Below are 18942 nucleotides of genomic sequence, written 5' to 3' on the forward strand. Positions count from 1 at the left end.
TAAAACTTTCATACAGTACTTAACAAACCTGTCATAAAAACAAGAAAACAAATATCAAAGTGTTTGGCACTGTATATGCCATGATAGTAATCACAGAAAAACACCTTTAGCTGAGATATTGTATCTTAAACAAAAGCAGGTGCAGCAGATTTCTATAACAAAGCAAACATCAGATACTTGCGTCACTTCCCAGTATGTTTATGACTTCACCAGATAATAGGACATGAGCCTTTTTCGCTTTTTCATAATTAATCTTTTGCTCATACCGAAGCTGCTGGCCAGAGGCTGACTCACAGCTCACAGTAGCTTTAGCCACTTTCCTTTTGTTAGCTTCTGTAAAATGTCCATATTCAGCTGAAGGAGTCTGATTAGGTTTGTTGTTAGGAACATTTTTGTTGCAGGCCCCTGAGGTTTACTTTAACAACTCCAACCAGCTTATAATCAATCATAAGTGAGGGTGACTGGCAAGTCACCACTGTTATTGTCCAGAAAAAACATCTAAGGTGGATCAGATGGGACATTAGCAATCGCAAAATCTGGAGGTAGGGAGCTAGATGCAACTTCAGGATGTTTCATGTATGTGCCATTGGTTAGTGTGAGAGGACGGACTGATGACCTCGGCCACTTAAAGACAGTACATCAGATACCCTGTAACCAGCAAACCAGCGTTAGCTCAGGGTTTGTTTGATTCCCAAAACCAAAGAAAGTTCAACTACACATCTAAGGCCCTGCTAACACTGACCGTACATGAATGTTAGTCTCTGCAACAAGCTGATCTAAGGCGGGCCGTTTCAAATGACTAACGCTAGTGCTGCTCACTGCTGACAGTGTGTGGGAGCAGAACAGAGGCACCGAAGCAAGGCATGAGCTAGGGAACATTAAAGTCTTATCATTTAGAGTTTCTTGGAATATCTGTCCCACACCCTTCACACTAAACTATACTGAATTTAACTTGCGTTACAATCAATTCACACATTGGCAATAGGGGAAAAAAAAGTCTTAATACATGGTAAATGCTGCATATTGAACATTTAAAAATCTAAATTTAATACCACAGAACAATTTTTGTGTCTTGTTTTGGATACAAATTGAAGGCAGTAAAGCACAACTCACTAAGTTTAAAGTGCTTAGATGGATGGTTTTAAGTGGTTTTATCCTTGTCGAGTACCTCGGCTTCGTACTCAACAAAAGCAAAGTTTAAACTTACTCTGTGAGGTCCTGACTACAGCTCTTAAACAGATGAGCTGTTAAATTTAACCCCAATGATCCTGAGCAGATTTCAACGCGGGAACACGACTCACTCCACCGCGTTTTGAAGCAGCGGAGGTGGGACAGTCATGAGGATCTCCCTGATCTTTATGACCTTGGAAAAGTTGGTTGTTGTGTACTTCTTAACAAATTGCTCATAGTTTTGTGTCACCAGCCCCTGCAGGTTATTTTTCAGTAGTTTGGGGTTATAAGTTGGGCTGCAATGATGTGCACTTACCTGTGTGGGATGTTAGGACCTGAAGCTGGGCTGGAAACGTGCAGTTTCTTGAAAGATGAGCTCCTTCAGTGTCTCTTTGGGTAGGTCATCTAGCTCCATGTCAAACTTAAATGGGGCCTCAGCAACAGGCTAAAGACAGAGCAGCAAAGAGGGCAGAGTGGGGTAAATGTTTATGGAGACTTTAGGTTTGGATCCAACAGAACAGCTAAGTCACAAACAACCACAAAAGAAATGAAGAACATTTTTAGATCAGAGAAACATGCAGGCAGCTATTTGGACAATGCCACTACCATCACTTTGAAATCAAAGTTATGACTGAAGTGCACGTTTGAGCTTTAATTCAAGCAGCTCAACGGAAATTTGCATCAACTGTTTTGCAATTACAGACATTTGTATTTCCATTTTCTTAGCCTCAAAATTAATTGAACAAACTAACAATTTTAAACATAAAAACTGTGTTTAATATTTGGATGAAAATCTTCTGCTGCCAGTGACTGAAGTTCAAAAACCCATGGACACCACCAAACACCCTTTCCTCACTGCAGGCCTTTTACTGTAGCTGCCCTCTGTTTCTTCTTGTTTGTGGGTTTCTTTGCCTTCGGCTTTGTCTTTGGTAACTGAAATGACCATTTCCTGTATGAAGCACCGTCTGCTTAGTTTTGCAGCACTTGGCTGAATCTGAGCAGAGAGTATAGTCCTGTACACTTCAGAATACATCTTTCTTCTTCTAACAGGATGCCCATTTCATTACATTCCTGCACCATGTTTGACAGAGGATGTGGTGTGCTTTGGGTTAATGAGCCGTTTCTCTCCTCCTCCATAATTTTCTCTTGATTTCATCTTTCCAAAGAATATTTGAAGGCTCTTTTAGACGTTTGCTGGCAGTCTAATCTGGCCTTCCTGGTCCTGAGTGTACAAAGTTGCATTTGGTGGCTCTTGATTGCAGACTTTGATATGTTTACCTACTCAAGAGTGACTTGTCAAAATTCTCTGAAATTGTTTTTATTAACCATGAAAATAATTTGGCAATCATCCACTTCAGTTGCTTCCTGTGGTATTTCAGATGTATCGTTGTCGCTGCGCTGACGAGTGCATTCATTCATTTTAGCGGCGACCGGTTCTTGTAAAATGCTTTTCTACTTTATTTGAACACTTAAAAACAATTTCTAACTACAAGCACAATTCATACAATAATATTTTTTCTTACACTTTTAAGCTTACATTCACACAGTCACGGTCTTCACTCACATCGTTATCTTTGAACCTCATGTTGAGGAACGGGCCTGAACTGACCATGAGCCTCTGAAAATGGAGGACTCAGTATTTAAATATAAAAAAAAAACCTGCATATGGAATACAGCACCTGCTAAAACGGTTCAATACATCTGCTGAACCCCTTGAATTAAAGCTGGAAGTCTGCTCTTCAATCATCTTGTAAAATATTTTCCCCAAATATTTTTGAACCCAGGTGATCCATATAGCACAAGATGGCTGACCAACCTCATCTGTGGGGTCGTAGTATTGTTCCAGGTAGGGGTGTGCCAGTGCCTCCTCCACCTCGATCCTCTTGTGAGGGTTAAAGGTCAACATCTTGTCCAGCAGGTCCAGAGCTGTAACACAAAGATGGAGTTACTTTAGGTGACTCTGAAACAACAACAATATCCTTGTCTGTCCACTAGAGGTCCTAGTCTACATCCAACATGTTATCATTTTTTTAAACCATCCTTTGACACCAAACCCTGTCAGTGCACCTCTGATCAGCTCTTTACTGAACATGAATTTGCTGCATCTCTTCATCCAACCTTCATCCACTACTTAATACTGTGACAATGAGGGTTTCAGCTTACTGAATTTGCAGAATGGCTCTAATAAATGTCTGTGTTAGCCTGTGTCACTGCATGATATCAGTTTGGAAGATGTCATGGTGATACGGTGAATATGTGGTGACTCATTGTGAAGTGCTGTAAACAGAGAAAAGCATATAAGAGCAGCATCGCGTCATCCATCTGCACTGCTTTTGTGCTCTGAGTAAAGGTTTGGCCACAGTTCTTAGTTGAGTCTTACCAAATCCATCATTTAGCGTCGTCTCTGTGAATTTTACCACTTCTGAGGACGTTTTTCTTAAGTACATTTAAATTTACACTGTGTAAATGTTATCACCAGCTTCTCTCTGAATTTGGCTTCAGGCTGCCTTTAGATGCATGTCGTGGACTGACATTGTGATTACCAAAGATTTTACTAAAGCTTTTCTCACTATCTTGAAATGGCACTGTGCATTTACAAGCACAGCTCTTATGAATGATTATACAGATTAAATTTAATTTCAGCAGTGAAGGAGACATAAAATCACTATGCACAGAAAAACCAACTGAACCTGCAAAAACATCATTAGAGTGTAGTGAGCGTGTTTGAGCCCCAAAGTCCAGATGTTCTGACTAGTGTGATTGCTGTGTGTTGTGCCAGGGCACAGGTCATCAAAGAAGTAGACACAACATGAATGTAATGTGATCTGTATGAGGTGCGCCAAGTGTAGGCAATCATTTTTCTCCCCGCTCTATAAAATGAAATTCTATCAGGAAATGTTTAACAGGCTCATTTACTAATCCCCTGACGACCAAATACTGCAGTTATGGTGAGATTCCACCTCTTACCTTTTGGATCAGCGTTGGGAAAGAGACGATTCCACGGCACTTTGCAGCGCAAAGGCAGTGACAAGAGATAGTTCCTGGCTTTAATGTTGATGATGCAGTTGAGATCCTCCTGTGAGGGAGAACCCAGAATTCCTGGAGGACAAATAGAAAATCATAAAGACAATCAGATTTTGTTCTTTTATGATAAAGGTAACAATTTGCCGAGCCTCCGCTAAAAGTTTATAGTGAAAAGAAAAATTCTCTGGACAAAAACATTCAGACTGCACAACGAACGGACAGATGGGAGAAGCAATATGTGGTCTAGCACCAAGAGACAAAGAAGTCCGACTTGATAAGGACATATTAGTGTCTACAGTATCTATGGACTGGCAACAGGAAGCTGTTGCGACTGAGTGTGAAGTCTAAAGGTATCAAAGCTTTTCTTACAGACTAAATAATGCAGCTGAGTCACACCATAACGATACACTGTATCTATAACGATACACTGTACTACCAAACAAATCTTTTTGTTAAAAAAAAAAAAAAAAAAACATTATCAGGAAAAACTCTGACAAAGTTCATCATGGAGGGCTCGACTTGGTCAGACCATCTCCAAAACAAAACAGGTTCCCAGTATGAGGCAGCGAGTACCAAGCAAAAGGAATCCAAGAGGGAATAACCAGTAACCGGTACAGACGTTTACTGATTACATGGCCACTGTTGCTCAAACTGGAGAAAACCTCAATGCTTGCTATGATAGAAAGATGCCAGAACACAGAGCAATGCACTACGCAGCCACAGAGCAGTCACAGTTCCCCAGCTGAACCCCAACCACCACCTGAGCTGAACAATGGAGCAATAGAAGTGACTCAGGTGTGAGCGCTTTGTGTACCCTTGGAAGAGATGGCAGAATCTTGCATAACAGAAACAAGGTTCGCAAGTAAAATCAATATAATGCAGAGAAATCTTGGCTCATGGGATTCATCTAGATGTGTGTTTTACTTATAGACCCATAACCTAACCCTAACATCTCTGATCCGTTTTGGCAGATTCATTTTGCAGGTAGCTTTTACTGCATGCAAAGTTTATTTTTACCCAAAATATGGTTAAGCTGATCCAAGTAATGCTTCCCCGGAAAGATTGGCCTGTTGGACAGCATCTCAGCCAGGATGCAACCCACTGACCAGATGTCTATGGACTTGGTGTAGCCCTGAAATCAAGTAGAACAGACATAATCATGATTACAGTAACTAACTTAGTTATACACAGCATTAATATACCATGTGCCTATCAAGTGCTGTAAGTCATTTTAAATTATTCCAACTAGTATTTAGAAATCAAAGTTTAAGACTTGAAATAGAAATACAAAGTTTAAAGATATTTCACATCACTAACAGGGTCAATGGAGGGCACAAAGTATTTTTTTAAGTTGGGAAAACCTAAAAACACTAAACATATGCCACTTTTACTCTACTCACCTTCGAGTTGAGCATGATCTCAGGAGCTCGGTACCAACGAGTGGCTACGTACTCTGTGAGGAAACCAGTGTGATCGTGGTCGGGATCAGCCACACGAGCCAAACCAAAGTCACAGATCTACAAAAAAAATTAGAAAGGCACAATAAATTGTCACAACATTAGAGGACACAACATAAAAATTAAAGGCTGTAAGACGTTGAGAGTCCACACAGCAGATTTGTATTTGTGAGGATTTATGACAACATTAAGTTGTTTAATCATGAAATCATGATGAAAATATGTCTGGTGTTAGTCAAACCACCATATGAGGAGGTCTTTCCCGTGACAAGAAAAATATCTGAATGGGGCCCTTAAGGGTAAGTGCCTGAAAACGAGCATTTAAATGAAGCCAGCATCTGCTTGAGACGCTACCTTGAGATCACAGGTGGTATTGAGGAGAAGGTTGGAAGGCTTCAGGTCACGGTGTAGTACGTTGGCAGAGTGGATATACTTGAGCCCTCTGAGGATCTGGTAGAGGAAGTAGCAGATGTGGTCATTGCTCAGGTGTTGAGTCTTCAGGAGCTTGTACAGATCTGTTTCCATTAGATCCTGGACAATATATCTGCATGGTTCCAGGTTAAGGAAAGTCGGCTTTTATACTGAAAAAACACACTCACACACACGTGTGTATTTATATCCTTGCAGGGACATCTCATTGACATAATGCTTTCCCTAGCCGCTTACCCTAACACCCTAACCATCAAAAATGGATGCCTAACCCTAACCCTTACCATAAACCTAACCATAACCTAATTGTAACCCTGACACTAAAACGACATTTTGAGTCTCAAAAATATCTTCAAACTCGTGGGGACTGGGATTTTGGTCCCCACAAGCTTCCAATTTTTGGCCCCCACAAAGATGTTAATATGTTAATACACAGTGTTGGGAAGGTTACTTTTAAAATGTATTCCACTACAGATTACAGAATACATGCCCCAAAATGTATTTTGTAACGTATTCCGTTACGTTACTCAATGAGAGTAACGTATTCTGAATACTTTGGATTACTTAATATATTATCATGCTGTTTACAACTACGTGAATGTGATTTATTACTGTTACTGAAGGTCCGCGGCTCCTAACAGTAGTAAAGGGACCTCTGGCTAATACGTCAGGTTCGTGTCGGGCTCGTAGCCGAAAAATAGCTTTACTTTGTTGTCTGGGTCAACTTTGCTTGCGAGAGACAGAGAGAGGCGTTGAAAGGCTGCTCCAACGGAACTTATTGTTTCGGAGGAAAACACGAACACAGCGTACAGTCGAGTCTTAATAGCTTACTTACAACTGGGCTCGTCAGGCACTCTTCTTGGCTGCAGTGGTTATTATTATATTTACATGCTCCCAGCTCCCGTTTTTGCTCGATGACAGCTCGGACTTTTCCACTCCCTTTTTCTCCCTCCTCTTGCTCACAGACACATAACGGGTATGGCAGTCCATTCTCGCTGCAGCACGGACTACACTGCCCATGAGGCTACATTCTTTAGAGCTATGCCTGTAACACTCTGCCTATTAGCTTAGCACAACAACAACAACAAAAAGGCGCTCTGTCACCCAGGAAACACACAGCCGCAGAGAGAGCGCGTCACCCTGTAACCATGGCAACAGTAACGCTGCCACCTGGAACAACAGAACATAGCTGTCAAACAAACCCAAACAGTCCTGACCCGCGACAATATGAAACAGGAAAGTACCGCCGTGTAATCCATTTATTTCAACAAAGTAACTGTATTCTGAATACCACCTTTTTAAACGGTAACTGTAACGGAATACAGTTACTCATATTTTGTATTTTAAATACGTAACAGCGGATACGTAAATACACACACACACACACACACAAAAGCCTGTAGCCAAAACACTTGAGGGTTCAAAACTGAGTTTCACAATCTAACGTGTGGCATCAGAGTGACTACGTACATCATTTACAGGCAGTCAATAGTCATGACTCACTTACGAGGCCATTATTAGTCAGTATGGTAAACTTTGGTAAATGTATTCATCATGCTGAAAGCTCCCTGACACTTAAGTTCAGTAAAACTATTCATTGTTTTACGTTTCTTTGTTTTTTTTTGTTAAAGAAAGACTTGATAAGAGCAAAGGCGGAGGTTCTTGTGTCAAAGATTTAGTCCAGACAGATGCACAGCTGGAAAAATACAAAACTAACTGATCAATTGTTGGGTCTTTTAGGACTTTTAGTCAAGTTTCAAAGTCCCTAAGCATGAGGATTCTAATTGAGCTGGTGCTCTTGAGGCCAATATGTACTGAAACTCGTCCAGGTGGACTCCACCTCCCTGATGACTCTTAGTGAAAGAAAGCCAGTGCAATTTAGTATTTGTTCTTGGGCAAATGCTTGTGTTGCCAGGCTGAGCAGCTGCAGGCTTCAGTCACAGACGCAGTGTAAAACTATACACAGTGCCTGCAGGCTTAATAGTTTGCTACCATTTGGCTACAGCGAAAAGCATCTCTGCCAACTGTATGGTGACAGGTGGCTATTATGTAATAAAAGACAAATAAAAACCTCTTGACCACAAACGCTTGATGGCAATACCAATCTGACCAGCAGCTAAAGAAAACCATCAAACACAAGAATGAGACGCTTTACAATCAAACATGCTTCAGTGAGGATACACATCCTTCATCTGCTCGATGGTCGGTGCACGGATAATGTCGTTGATTCCAATAATGTTCTCGTGCTTGAAGCGCAGAAGGATTTTGATCTCTCTCAGGGTGCGCTGGCAGTAGGTCTGGTGCTCAAAGGGGCTGATCTTCTTGATGGCCACGCGTATCTTGTTCTCCCGGTCGTAGGCAGAGCTGTATTTAAAAAAAACAAACAAAAAAACAAAAACCTCAAAATGAGACAAAAAGTTAAAAATGCAAACCTTTTAAATCCATAAAACTCAAATGCCAGATATGTGCAATAACTGCATTAATTTATAATTACGATTCAGAACCACTTATTAAGACAGAAAGGCCGCAGGCGACCAAGACTTTCTCGCTGTGGTGATGGCGCTAACACAGCTAAGAACATGGCCTTTGTGGTGAAAGTAAATCACACTCTCTCCTCTGTGAATGGTAAATGGCCTGTATTTATATAGCGCTTTACTAGTCCCTAAGGACCCCAAAGCGCTTTACATATCCAGTCATCCACCCATTCACACACACATTCACACACTGGTGATGGCAAGCTACGTTTTGTAGCCACAGCCACCCTGGGGCGCACTGACAGAGGCGAGGCTGCCAGACACTGGCGCCACCGGTCCCTCTGAACACCACCAGTAGGGAACGGGCTTACTGCTTACTGAATGCCCAGCTGTGCCCAAAATTGAGCACAGCCATTATCCAAATGTTGAAAACCATGTTTGCAAGTTGGGATGGTGAATATGAGAATCAATCAGTCAATCAAGGAAATACAGACCAAGGGTCACTGAGCTGTTGGAGCACACCTCACTAAGATGAACTGCTCAGGACTCTCCCTCTCTCTTCCATAGCACCTGGAATCAAGGTTTTTTCCCCCTTTAATTGCCGTAAGTCAATATTTTGTGGAGACTGTGCAGACTGTAGTCAGTGTAATCAATATTAAAGCTATAACCAATATCGCACAATATAAAACTTAATATAATCGTTTTTTTCCATATCCAGCTCTAAGCCACTGTGCTTACTGGGCCAACCATGTTCAACAAGTGCAGCCTGAAGAACCACATATGCCACATACCAGCACCGATACTGTAGTCTATATATTAGCTTCTAATAACTATCTTTAGAAGACAACAATAAAAGCTATTCCACAAAAAGACAACATGTTCACACACCAAAAAGTCACGTATAATCCCAAATAAGGATTTATGAAAAAGGTACCATACAACTCCTGAACAAAATCTCACACAACTGACCAAAAAACCTTTAACTGTTACTTTAACTATTATTTACAAATGAAAATGGCAGATAAAAAATAAAGAAACATTGCTGTGTGAATCAAACCTCTGTGACCAATGCCACTTCCTTCCTGTGGTTTGCAAGTGAAAAGTTTTTCATGTTAAGTCAAAACGGCAGGAAATGCTAGGTTTGAATTAAAAGTATTGTAAAACAGTAAGCACACCCTAAAATGGAAAGATAAGTGTAGAACATTTCCTTTTACACGAGAACTACTACAGCAACCCAACTGGTTTAAGTGCTTTCAACCCAACCATATCTGGAATGAATGTGATAAAGACAAAACATTTTCAGGAAATTAGGAAGCAGTCTTGCATGCTGGGTATGGAGCATCTAAAGTTAAAGCTAGATTTAGAGGAGCAGGGAGTTAACATGCAAAGCTTAGCTAGTTACTTTCATATCACACATTCTTCACAGCACAGGTCAACCTTAGCAGAGAGATCCCTTACTAAGGTAAAGGCTCATTACACAAACATGTGTGATTAAAATATAGATAATAATAAAATAATTCAATTCAATTTTATTTATACAGCGCCAAATCACAACAACAGTCGCCTCAATATGCTTTACATTGTAAGATAGACCCTACAATAATACATACAGAGAAAAACCCAACAATCACATGACCCCCTATGAGCAAGCACTTTGGTGACAGTGGGAAGGAAAACTCCCTTTTAACAGGAAGAAACCTCCAGCAGATCCAGGCTCAGGGAAAAATAATAAATACTCTTATCAGTTACTATATTGGAAAAACATTTGCAAGCCTTTTCAAAACTTTTACTCCAAAATTAGTCTATGACACTTCAATGTCATATTTCGCATGTGGCTAAAGCAGAAAACCCAATTTTAATCATAGGCAGGTCACTGGTTTGCTTTCTTTACAATTAACTTCCGTAAATAATGTGCTGAATAATGGCTCAGTGGACAGTTTGACAGACACTGACAGACGCCCTGACCAAAGGTGTTGGAATATTTTTATGTACCGTGCAACTCTAGCGGTCATCAACAAAGACAGGACCACAGCCCATGAACACCGTGTGTGAGATTAGATGTTGAAAGGGAAAAATAAACACTAGCACACCCTTTGGCATGAAGAGGGTTTGTGTATCAGCACTTTTCTCTGCAGGGTTTTTACTTCCAAGAATGACACCACTTATTTGTACTAACTAGTAAAAACATGTTGGCTGGATTTTTGTTTAGTCTGCCCACTTTGTCTTATTTCTCTTGTGCAACTGTGCAGAGACCATAATTTTCAAAGCAGAAAGCAGATGTGATGTTTTGAATGTGGGACACATTAAGCCTTTTAGAAAACAAAATCTAAAAATCTAAACTTCACTGCCATCACATTTCCATTCATCATAAAATGATCCGACAAATTTAGTGCTTTCATTGACTTTATTTTACATCCTAGAATCAGCTTTTTAACACAGTATATACATGTTGGATATCAAGTCAGAGTATTTTCCTCTTCAGTTTCTGCTCACAGCTGTAACTTATTTTGGAAACATTTTTAATTTAGAAAAAGTATCTTTAGTGATTATGTGGAAAAATGTGGGTGATTATGCTTGCACCCAACAGGCTCACTGTTCATCCACTCAAATATCCAGCCCTGCCCGTGCTGAAACACCTCCTCCACACTATCCCAGGTACAGACATGTCCACTGCTGAATATCTGGCTTTTTTCACTCTTAATGGCTGTCTCAGACCCACACTGTGGTCTCAACCTAAACCTCACAGCCTTACCCCCCCAAAAAAAACAAAAAAACAAAAAACAACTTTACTAAAATAAATAAAAAGATATGCAGGAGTCGACTTCAATTCATCTTTTCCAGTTATTATTAGTCTGCAATGAATGATTGCAATTTTGACTATTAAAGCACTTTGTTTTTTTGTATGTTATAGTTTTTGTTTTTTTAAACTGAATAATAATGACAGAAGTTGAGCCCGCCTACATACGTCATGGAGAACGATTAATTTACAGCCTGGTGTTGGGTGTGCGAAATGATCAAACATCTTCAGATGACACATCCAAACCAAGTCCAGCTGACCTAGTACCGCCAGGAAATGCAAATCACTGCTGCCAGCTCATCTCACCCCATTTGGTACAACCAGAAAAGCAAAACTGCACAACACAGCTGCACCTCGGGATGACAAACTGAGAGAATTTGCAGCTTTTATCATCTTCCTCAGCTTCATCGTTTACATCTACACAAGCATTGTTTTATTTCGCCACATTACACACAACAGAAGTGACTGAAAAACACCCACGTAGTCAGACAAAATAAGAAAATGAGTTGCTATAGTGATGGGGGTGTAAGGACTGCAATGTAAACACAAGTGTGCCAGCCTTCTGTGAGGGAAATATGAGTGACCTTCCTTTCCACTTGTGTGAGAGGAATGTGTGCGTGCGTGTGCGTGGTAAGTAAATAGTTCTCCATGTAACTGTTCTACACCAGCAGATACCCTCCTGTACAGAGAAGCAGGCAACGACAGTAGTTATTCATCAAAGCTGCAATCCGATCCAGGGCAGAGGCAGTTTGGCACAGACACATCATATCCTCGTACTGTTTTTAAACAGTCAATGGTACAACAGCCTCCTCCTAGTTTGTGGAAATGGCAGACATGAGAAGCTAAATATTTTCATGAAACTAATAATTTGTCAAAGGTCAAAGATAAATATGTCCCTAACTTTGGCACCATTTAGAACAGCAGGTCTGCAGCAGTACTGGATGGTATTACAAAATGTATATTTTGGAAGACTTTGATGCTTTCACTTTATTTCACAGCATAAATCCATCTATGCATCTGCTGCTTATCCAGTATGGGTCACAAGGGCAGCAGTCTAAGCAAAGCAGACTTCCCACCCTAGCCACCTCCTCCAGCTGTTCCAGAGAGACAACCAAGGCCTTCCCAAGCCAGCCAGAGATGTATTCTCTCCAGCAGCTCTTGGGTCTGGCCCTGGGTCTCCTCCACACCGGATATGCCCAATGCACCTCACCTAGGGTATCTCCAGGATGCACTCTAGTCAACTGTCAACCCAATCTCAACTGGCTCCTTTCGATGCGCAGCTCCAACTCTGGAGCTCCTCACCCTCTCTAAGGGTGAGAGGGTGAGGAGCCACCGGAAGAGGGAAGCTCATTCCCTGCAACTTCATTCTTTCAGTCACTACCCAGAACTTGTTGAGGTGTTTGTAGGAACGTAGTCATAGACTCATCAGTAAAATCAACACTCGGCTCTCGCTTTACCACAACAGACCGGTACAGCACGTTCGTGAACAGGACTCTGAGATACCTGAACTCCTCCACTCGAGGCAGCAACTCCTCCCTGACCTGAAATGGGCATTTCACTTATTTCCAGCTGAGAACCACAGCTTCAGACTATGAGGTGTTAATTCTCATTCCTGTCATTTCACACTGGCCCAGTAAGTGCTGGAGGTCACCTTCTGATGAAGCCAGTATTTCATGGCAATATTTCTGGATGACAACCCTTTAGTGCAAAAACAGCTGTGAAGCAAATCTCCATTTGGACTTTTCTTGAGTAAAAACTCCTGTTAGCTTTGAGTAACACACAGACACAACAGTCTGTGAAATAGTCACCACCTCTAATCTACTGATTTGTATTTCTGGACAGGATTTTCATCTGCCTGGACTCTTATGCTCTGATTCACATGTGCATGCATGTGAAATGAATATTTTCTGCTTTTAAAAGAAAGAAAAGTCCACATTTGGAAGTGGGAGGGGTTAAGGGTGACAATCAGACTACACATATATTTTCACACATCAATTAGGTTTATGGGTGAGGCATCATAAATCACTGGATCAGGTCTAGAAAACGATCACGGTTTAGCTAACTCTAAACAACATTGGTTGCAACTTCTTTTAAAAAGCTGAGTGTCTTGGTTGGCATGGTGAAACGTTTCTGCTTTTTCTGATGCAGAAATATACTTTCTAGTGAAATACATCAGGCACAATGTTGTGCTCATGGTCATGTGACCATTTCCTGTTTTGCAAGAGACCAGGATGGTATAAAAGATGGATGCAGATATCAACCGTTGGTTATGAAGCCCTGAGATGAGCAACCTTGCTGTTCCTAACCTGATGGGCTTTCTTTTGTTTTATTATTCTCAAACTGCAGCTGCAAAAAAGAGAATTTGGTGCTTTTGTGGTTCATATTACTGTAAAGTATTTATTAAATGATCACACTGACAGAAGATAAAACTTCTTCTAAGGCAAAAAAGGCCAAATACTTTTTGGTTTCAGCTTTTGAAATGCTGTTCCATGCTATAGGAATTTATGACAAACAAAAAGTATTGGTTCATACTGCATTTCACCATATTTACTGAGCCAAGCCCTGTAGTTCCTTATCCCTTTATCCAGCATGCAGAAGGAACTTTGAGGAAGTACAAAGTACAGAGTTCACCAAGTAGTTTTAATGCAGTTATCTCTGCCTGCTAAGGCAGTTTTGAGCTGCACGGCTTTATCACTGGAGGGTGGACTCAGGCTACTCTCAGGCACTTGTGACCTTTGAACTCAAAGCTACTACTCTGTAGATCAAATCTGGTTTAAAGCCCTCATTTTTTAGCTATCCTGTTTTGATGAGCAATAGTTTTACTTAGTTTATTTTACTATTGTAATTTTTTCGACCATTTCATTGACCTACATCCATCCATCAAAAAGCATTAAATGTTATATGTGACTGCATTTATTAAGAATCAGCTGTAAAGTCAACCAATCAGTGTTTTTAAACAGAGCTTAAAAGTTGTATTAAATCCTTAAAATCTGCTGTACTTTGAGTTATACAGGCCTAAAATTAGGAAAAAAGGTGAATCAAATAAGACCAATTTTCGATCCACATTGTGTACTTTGACGGCCTGTAGAATGAAGGTAATTTTTTTCATTTTTCTTTTAATTATTATTATTAAATCCACTAGCTACTCTACAAAAAAATTAAATTAAAATAAAAAAAAAAAATCGGGAATTTCCTGAATTTGGGGAAAAAAGCCCTAGGTATGATTATGCAATAATATTTTTACAAGCTAAATTTAACACAGCTTGTGCAATCATTATTTTAATGAAGTTGCTCTGTAGTGGAATCTTGTTTTTCCTATTTCCTCTGTGCACTTAGTGTTTTCTGAGCATGCTCAGTGCTCAGGAAGAAGCTTTGTGGGGGTAGAGGGGGGTGCCTCCATTTCCATGGAGACAGGAATACAAGGCTTTTCTCAGTTATGCAATAGGACTGTAACCATGACAATATTAATGGTTAGGGTGGAAGGAAAAAAAAAAAGGGGGGGGGGGGGGCAAAGTTCACTTTGCTTAAAGGGCAACCCATGGTGAGAATGTGGAGTGACATCACAGTCACAGGTTTAAAAAGGCAGCGCGAGTACCGTAGCTGTGGGGTTGGGCTTCACACCACACTCAGTGCTGCTGTGAGGGGGTTTGCTGCATTAAGAGGTGGTACAGTAGGACTCGAGCGTCTCTGCCGTTTACAATTTACTGCTGTGGCCTGCAGTTACTGATTCAGACCGATAGCAAGTCATAACTGCTTATCAGTCACATCGGAGATTACTCATGGAATTTTTCCTGAATAGACAAATGTTAGTCAGAACCAAGAGAAAAATAACTTTACAAAAAGAAAAAAATAAAAGTGATTGGAACATAGCAGTTGAATAAGCCGCACATAAATTTAAACACATCATTGGTTTCCCCTGTTTAAACGGCTTAAATGAGTTCCTAACAATAATATCAAAATGAACCTACAGTTAAATAAATTGTCATGGGGGTCAGTGCATCTGCAACAACTATGAAAACTGTTCTCCTTAACACGACTGCACCGCTACCAGAAACCACTGGTATATTGTCCGGCCTACAGAACACGTAATCTGCAATCTTATTTTTGTTAATTCCATCCCGTAACATTGATTTATTTCTGCACAGAGATCAGTTGAGTTGAATCTTTTTGAGCTGCTCTCTGAGAAGCTTCAGCAGATAACTGGGCGACACTGACCATTGGCTGCAAAAGTTTACTTCAAGTTCATTCTGATTAATACCCTCCAGCATTTATCATTGGGAACGATCATAGATTTAACTGCATTTGCATGCTTACTAAAAAAAAAGCCTTTCCTGTTTCTGTGTTCACTAACCACAATAACCCATGTATAAAAACATACCAGCATGGTGTTTGTGTCTGCAGGTGCTTTTCAATCAAGCTTACATGGGTGTATGAAATATTGAGCTCCGCACAATAAGCCATTTGTTTCCCTGACGTCAGCAAAATGCCCGCATTGAAACATACCTATAGTTTCTTTTCAGAGGTAAAGCGCTATAGTGCGTGTAGCTCCTAAACAATATCATTTCACTCACTGTTCGCATTTATAAGTAATAATTAGCAGGTAACCTTATTGCAGCAATTCAGACTATTTAGCACAGACATGATGAAGAAACTTTGAAGAGCATGAGCAGAGAAAAGTTTCTTCCTCAAAGCCATTTCCTCACACAGTATGCATCGCAGTTTTCTAATATATTTGTACAACCTCAGTGTGGCCTGCAGGGTTTCGTCACAGGCTTTGCATTAGCGACTGGTGGAGTCTATTCTTACATAGGGGAGAAGCCACTCCTATAATAAAAGCCACCTCTGCTACTATCATAAAAAAAATGAATCCACTTACGTGGAATAAATCATTAACTTTCCAGTGTCATTTCAGACTGAAAATGAGACATATATAACTCCAAGAGACTGTGTGGAGTCATTCATAACCCCAGCTCTATATTTAGGTGTGCTGTTATGATAGCCTTAATATTTTAACCATTATAGGCTTTAAAGTTACTGTAACATTTAAATTTGCTGCTTGTTGTCCCCAGTTTTTGACCAATCCTTTTGAGTATAAAATGTTTACGAGTCTAGCAGACCAAAACCCAAAAGCTGAAGCTGAAACCAACACAAATTTCTGCATTTAAAATAAATAAATAAAATAATGCCAGTTATTATTAGTTAGATGCCAGTTATTAGGAAGGCACAATACTGGTGTCAGTAGGCCAACCTATGGACCGAGTTCAGTTCTATGTTATTTCATTTTTATTTTCTAATTTTTCTTACTATAAAACTAGTTGATTATTTTCTTTTACCAGTACAATAACTGGTAAATACGATGCCAGGAACATCTGTTTTTACTGATACTGTAAGCCATTTCATTGTTCTCATTTCTTCACATATGAAGTGGATTATACAACCAAATGTATTTAAACAATAACATTTAAAACAAACAAACAAATTAAAAAAAAAGACGTATACTTTATATGTACACACACGTACTCTTGACTTCTTTCTAGGTTTTTATATTTGACTCTCTGATCACAGCTGCTAACATGACATCTAAATAAATGTATATAGTTTATTTAACCAAAAACCATAAAGCAGGCTAATAACAGGCAAATGAATCAAAACCTGAATGCACAGAATCTCACCATCAGTCTTAATGTGCATCTCCACCTGTTACCATCAGTTACAGCTGTCATTCTTTTGAGTCATCAAGTCACAACCTGATTTTTTTTAAAGCACGTTGAACAAATTTAAAAAACCAAAAAACCTTTCTGGCACTTAGAATGACCAAAAGTGACTCTGTGTTTTATTCAGTATGAACTGCTATGGGTGACCGAGCTTATAAACTCATCAGGAAGGTGTTTACAGAGGTCCCCAAAAATTTATTCTGTTCATCTGGACGTAGCGTTTTCAGTGGGAGAAACGTTTCGTTGCTCATCCAAGTGACTTCTTCAGTCTCAGCTGACTGCAGGTTTCCCCAAATCTTATAAACAGTAGATTTGCATAATGACTGAAACCAGCCCACTGAAGGAACAATGGTGCTAGTTAGCACTGACAACAACATTATCATCCTTCCGGCAGACAAGGGTAGGTGCACAGTTTTGCTAAACCAGAAAGACTATCATAAGAAAATTTTGTCGCTGCTCAGTGATGAAAATACTTATGAGCCCCTGAAACGAGACCCAGGAAGTGGCTACAGGAAGAGGGTGATACCAAACCAAACAACCTCTGGCGAAGTGGATGGCACAGCACAGAAGAGCTACCTCGTCAGGCCAGGACTCTGCAGTCTATTTACTCCTACAGGCCAGTGGACACTCTTTCAATGATGAGGATGTACACATCCTGGACAGGGAGGAACGCTGGTCAAGGAGGCCATTTACATGAAAAGGGAAAGACCATCTCTTAATCGAGGAGGGGGCCTAAGGGTACATCTTTCACCATATTACAAAGCTGTGATTGCAGCCATTCCCCAACTCTCTGTGAATGGTGGTTTTTGATAAATTAGCTTTGATCAGTGGTTGTTGATCAGTGGTCATGAGAATTTGCATAATTAAGATTAAGGAACTGACCTCACAGCCCATTGTTCCTTCAGTGGGCTGGTTTCAGTCATTATGCAAATGTACTGTTTATAAGGTTGGGGAAACCTGCAGTCAGCTGAGACTGAAGAAGTCACTTGGATGAGCGACGAAACGTTTCTCCCACTGGATTTACTTACCTGGATGATTGAGCATGCATCAAGTAATTTACAGAGGTCAAGTCAGAGAAAAGCACAACAGCAAAACAAAAAACTGTACACATGTGACTCACTGAAACTTGTCCCTGCAGCCCATTTTTGAGGCATCTGCTAAGAGCCACTGATATAAATGCTTAATATAGGAACTCTCCTACAGATAGCACTCATGTTTTAATTTCTGACCATAGGCCTGCTGCTTCTCTCCTACAGCCACAGCATACCTTCCAGTTCCAAGGCTTTGACCAAACACTTGAACCTCAGATTCAGATGCTGGTTTTTTTTTTTTGTGCATCAATTCAAAGTCTTCCATTTAAGTGAAGCACTCTCTAGCATCTCTGAATGAGCGAAACCAATTAATACAAGAGCTCAAGGGAGACATTTTTCATAGACAACAAATTTTGCAAATGAAAGCATCGCCACTCTCTAGAATTCAGGATTCAACTCGACCAACACAAGGATTTTGTCAGTGGCTTCATAGTTATTTAAAACGCATTTACATTTCATAATGATACTGAACTGTAATTAGAAAGTTGGAATCCTTTAGACTTCTTTCAGAGGATCTGGACTTTACCATGACTTATTGGTTAGTAACCTCAGTCTTTTGGTGTAGCGACTTCCACAGTCGCTAGAGGCCGGGGATGAAGCTCGCCTCTTTGCCTGACGCGCTGTCAACTTATGCAATAAGGCGAAAGGTGGAATTGTTTGCTTATTTATTAAAGTGCTTTGAGAGTTTACAGAGTAATGCGATGATCTTACGGTTTGTACTCTTACAACTTCACAGGCTCTAATATAACAAAGCAAACATGTTGTGCAGCGGTCAACAAAAATTAC

General features: G+C 40.3%; 1 protein-coding gene across 1 annotated transcript in view; it reads right to left on the bottom strand.

Annotated features, from left to right (window-relative positions):
• mapk1 (mitogen-activated protein kinase 1) overlaps positions 1-18942 on the bottom strand; it is a 45521-nt gene that overhangs the window by 7780 nt on the left and 18799 nt on the right. Inside the window, exons 2-8 of the mRNA XM_063488880.1 lie at positions 8262-8444; positions 6006-6195; positions 5595-5711; positions 5212-5326; positions 4138-4269; positions 2987-3096; positions 1487-1615 (exon numbers count right to left, since the gene is read on the bottom strand). Coding sequence (XP_063344950.1) covers positions 1499-1615; positions 2987-3096; positions 4138-4269; positions 5212-5326; positions 5595-5711; positions 6006-6195; positions 8262-8444 — 964 coding nt within the window. The 3' untranslated portion in view covers positions 1487-1498. The remainder of the gene's footprint in view (positions 1-1486; positions 1616-2986; positions 3097-4137; positions 4270-5211; positions 5327-5594; positions 5712-6005; positions 6196-8261; positions 8445-18942) is intronic.

The sequence above is a fragment of the Pelmatolapia mariae genome, linkage group LG12 (genome assembly GCF_036321145.2).
Source record: "Pelmatolapia mariae isolate MD_Pm_ZW linkage group LG12, Pm_UMD_F_2, whole genome shotgun sequence".
NCBI lineage: Eukaryota > Metazoa > Chordata > Actinopteri > Cichliformes > Cichlidae > Pelmatolapia > Pelmatolapia mariae.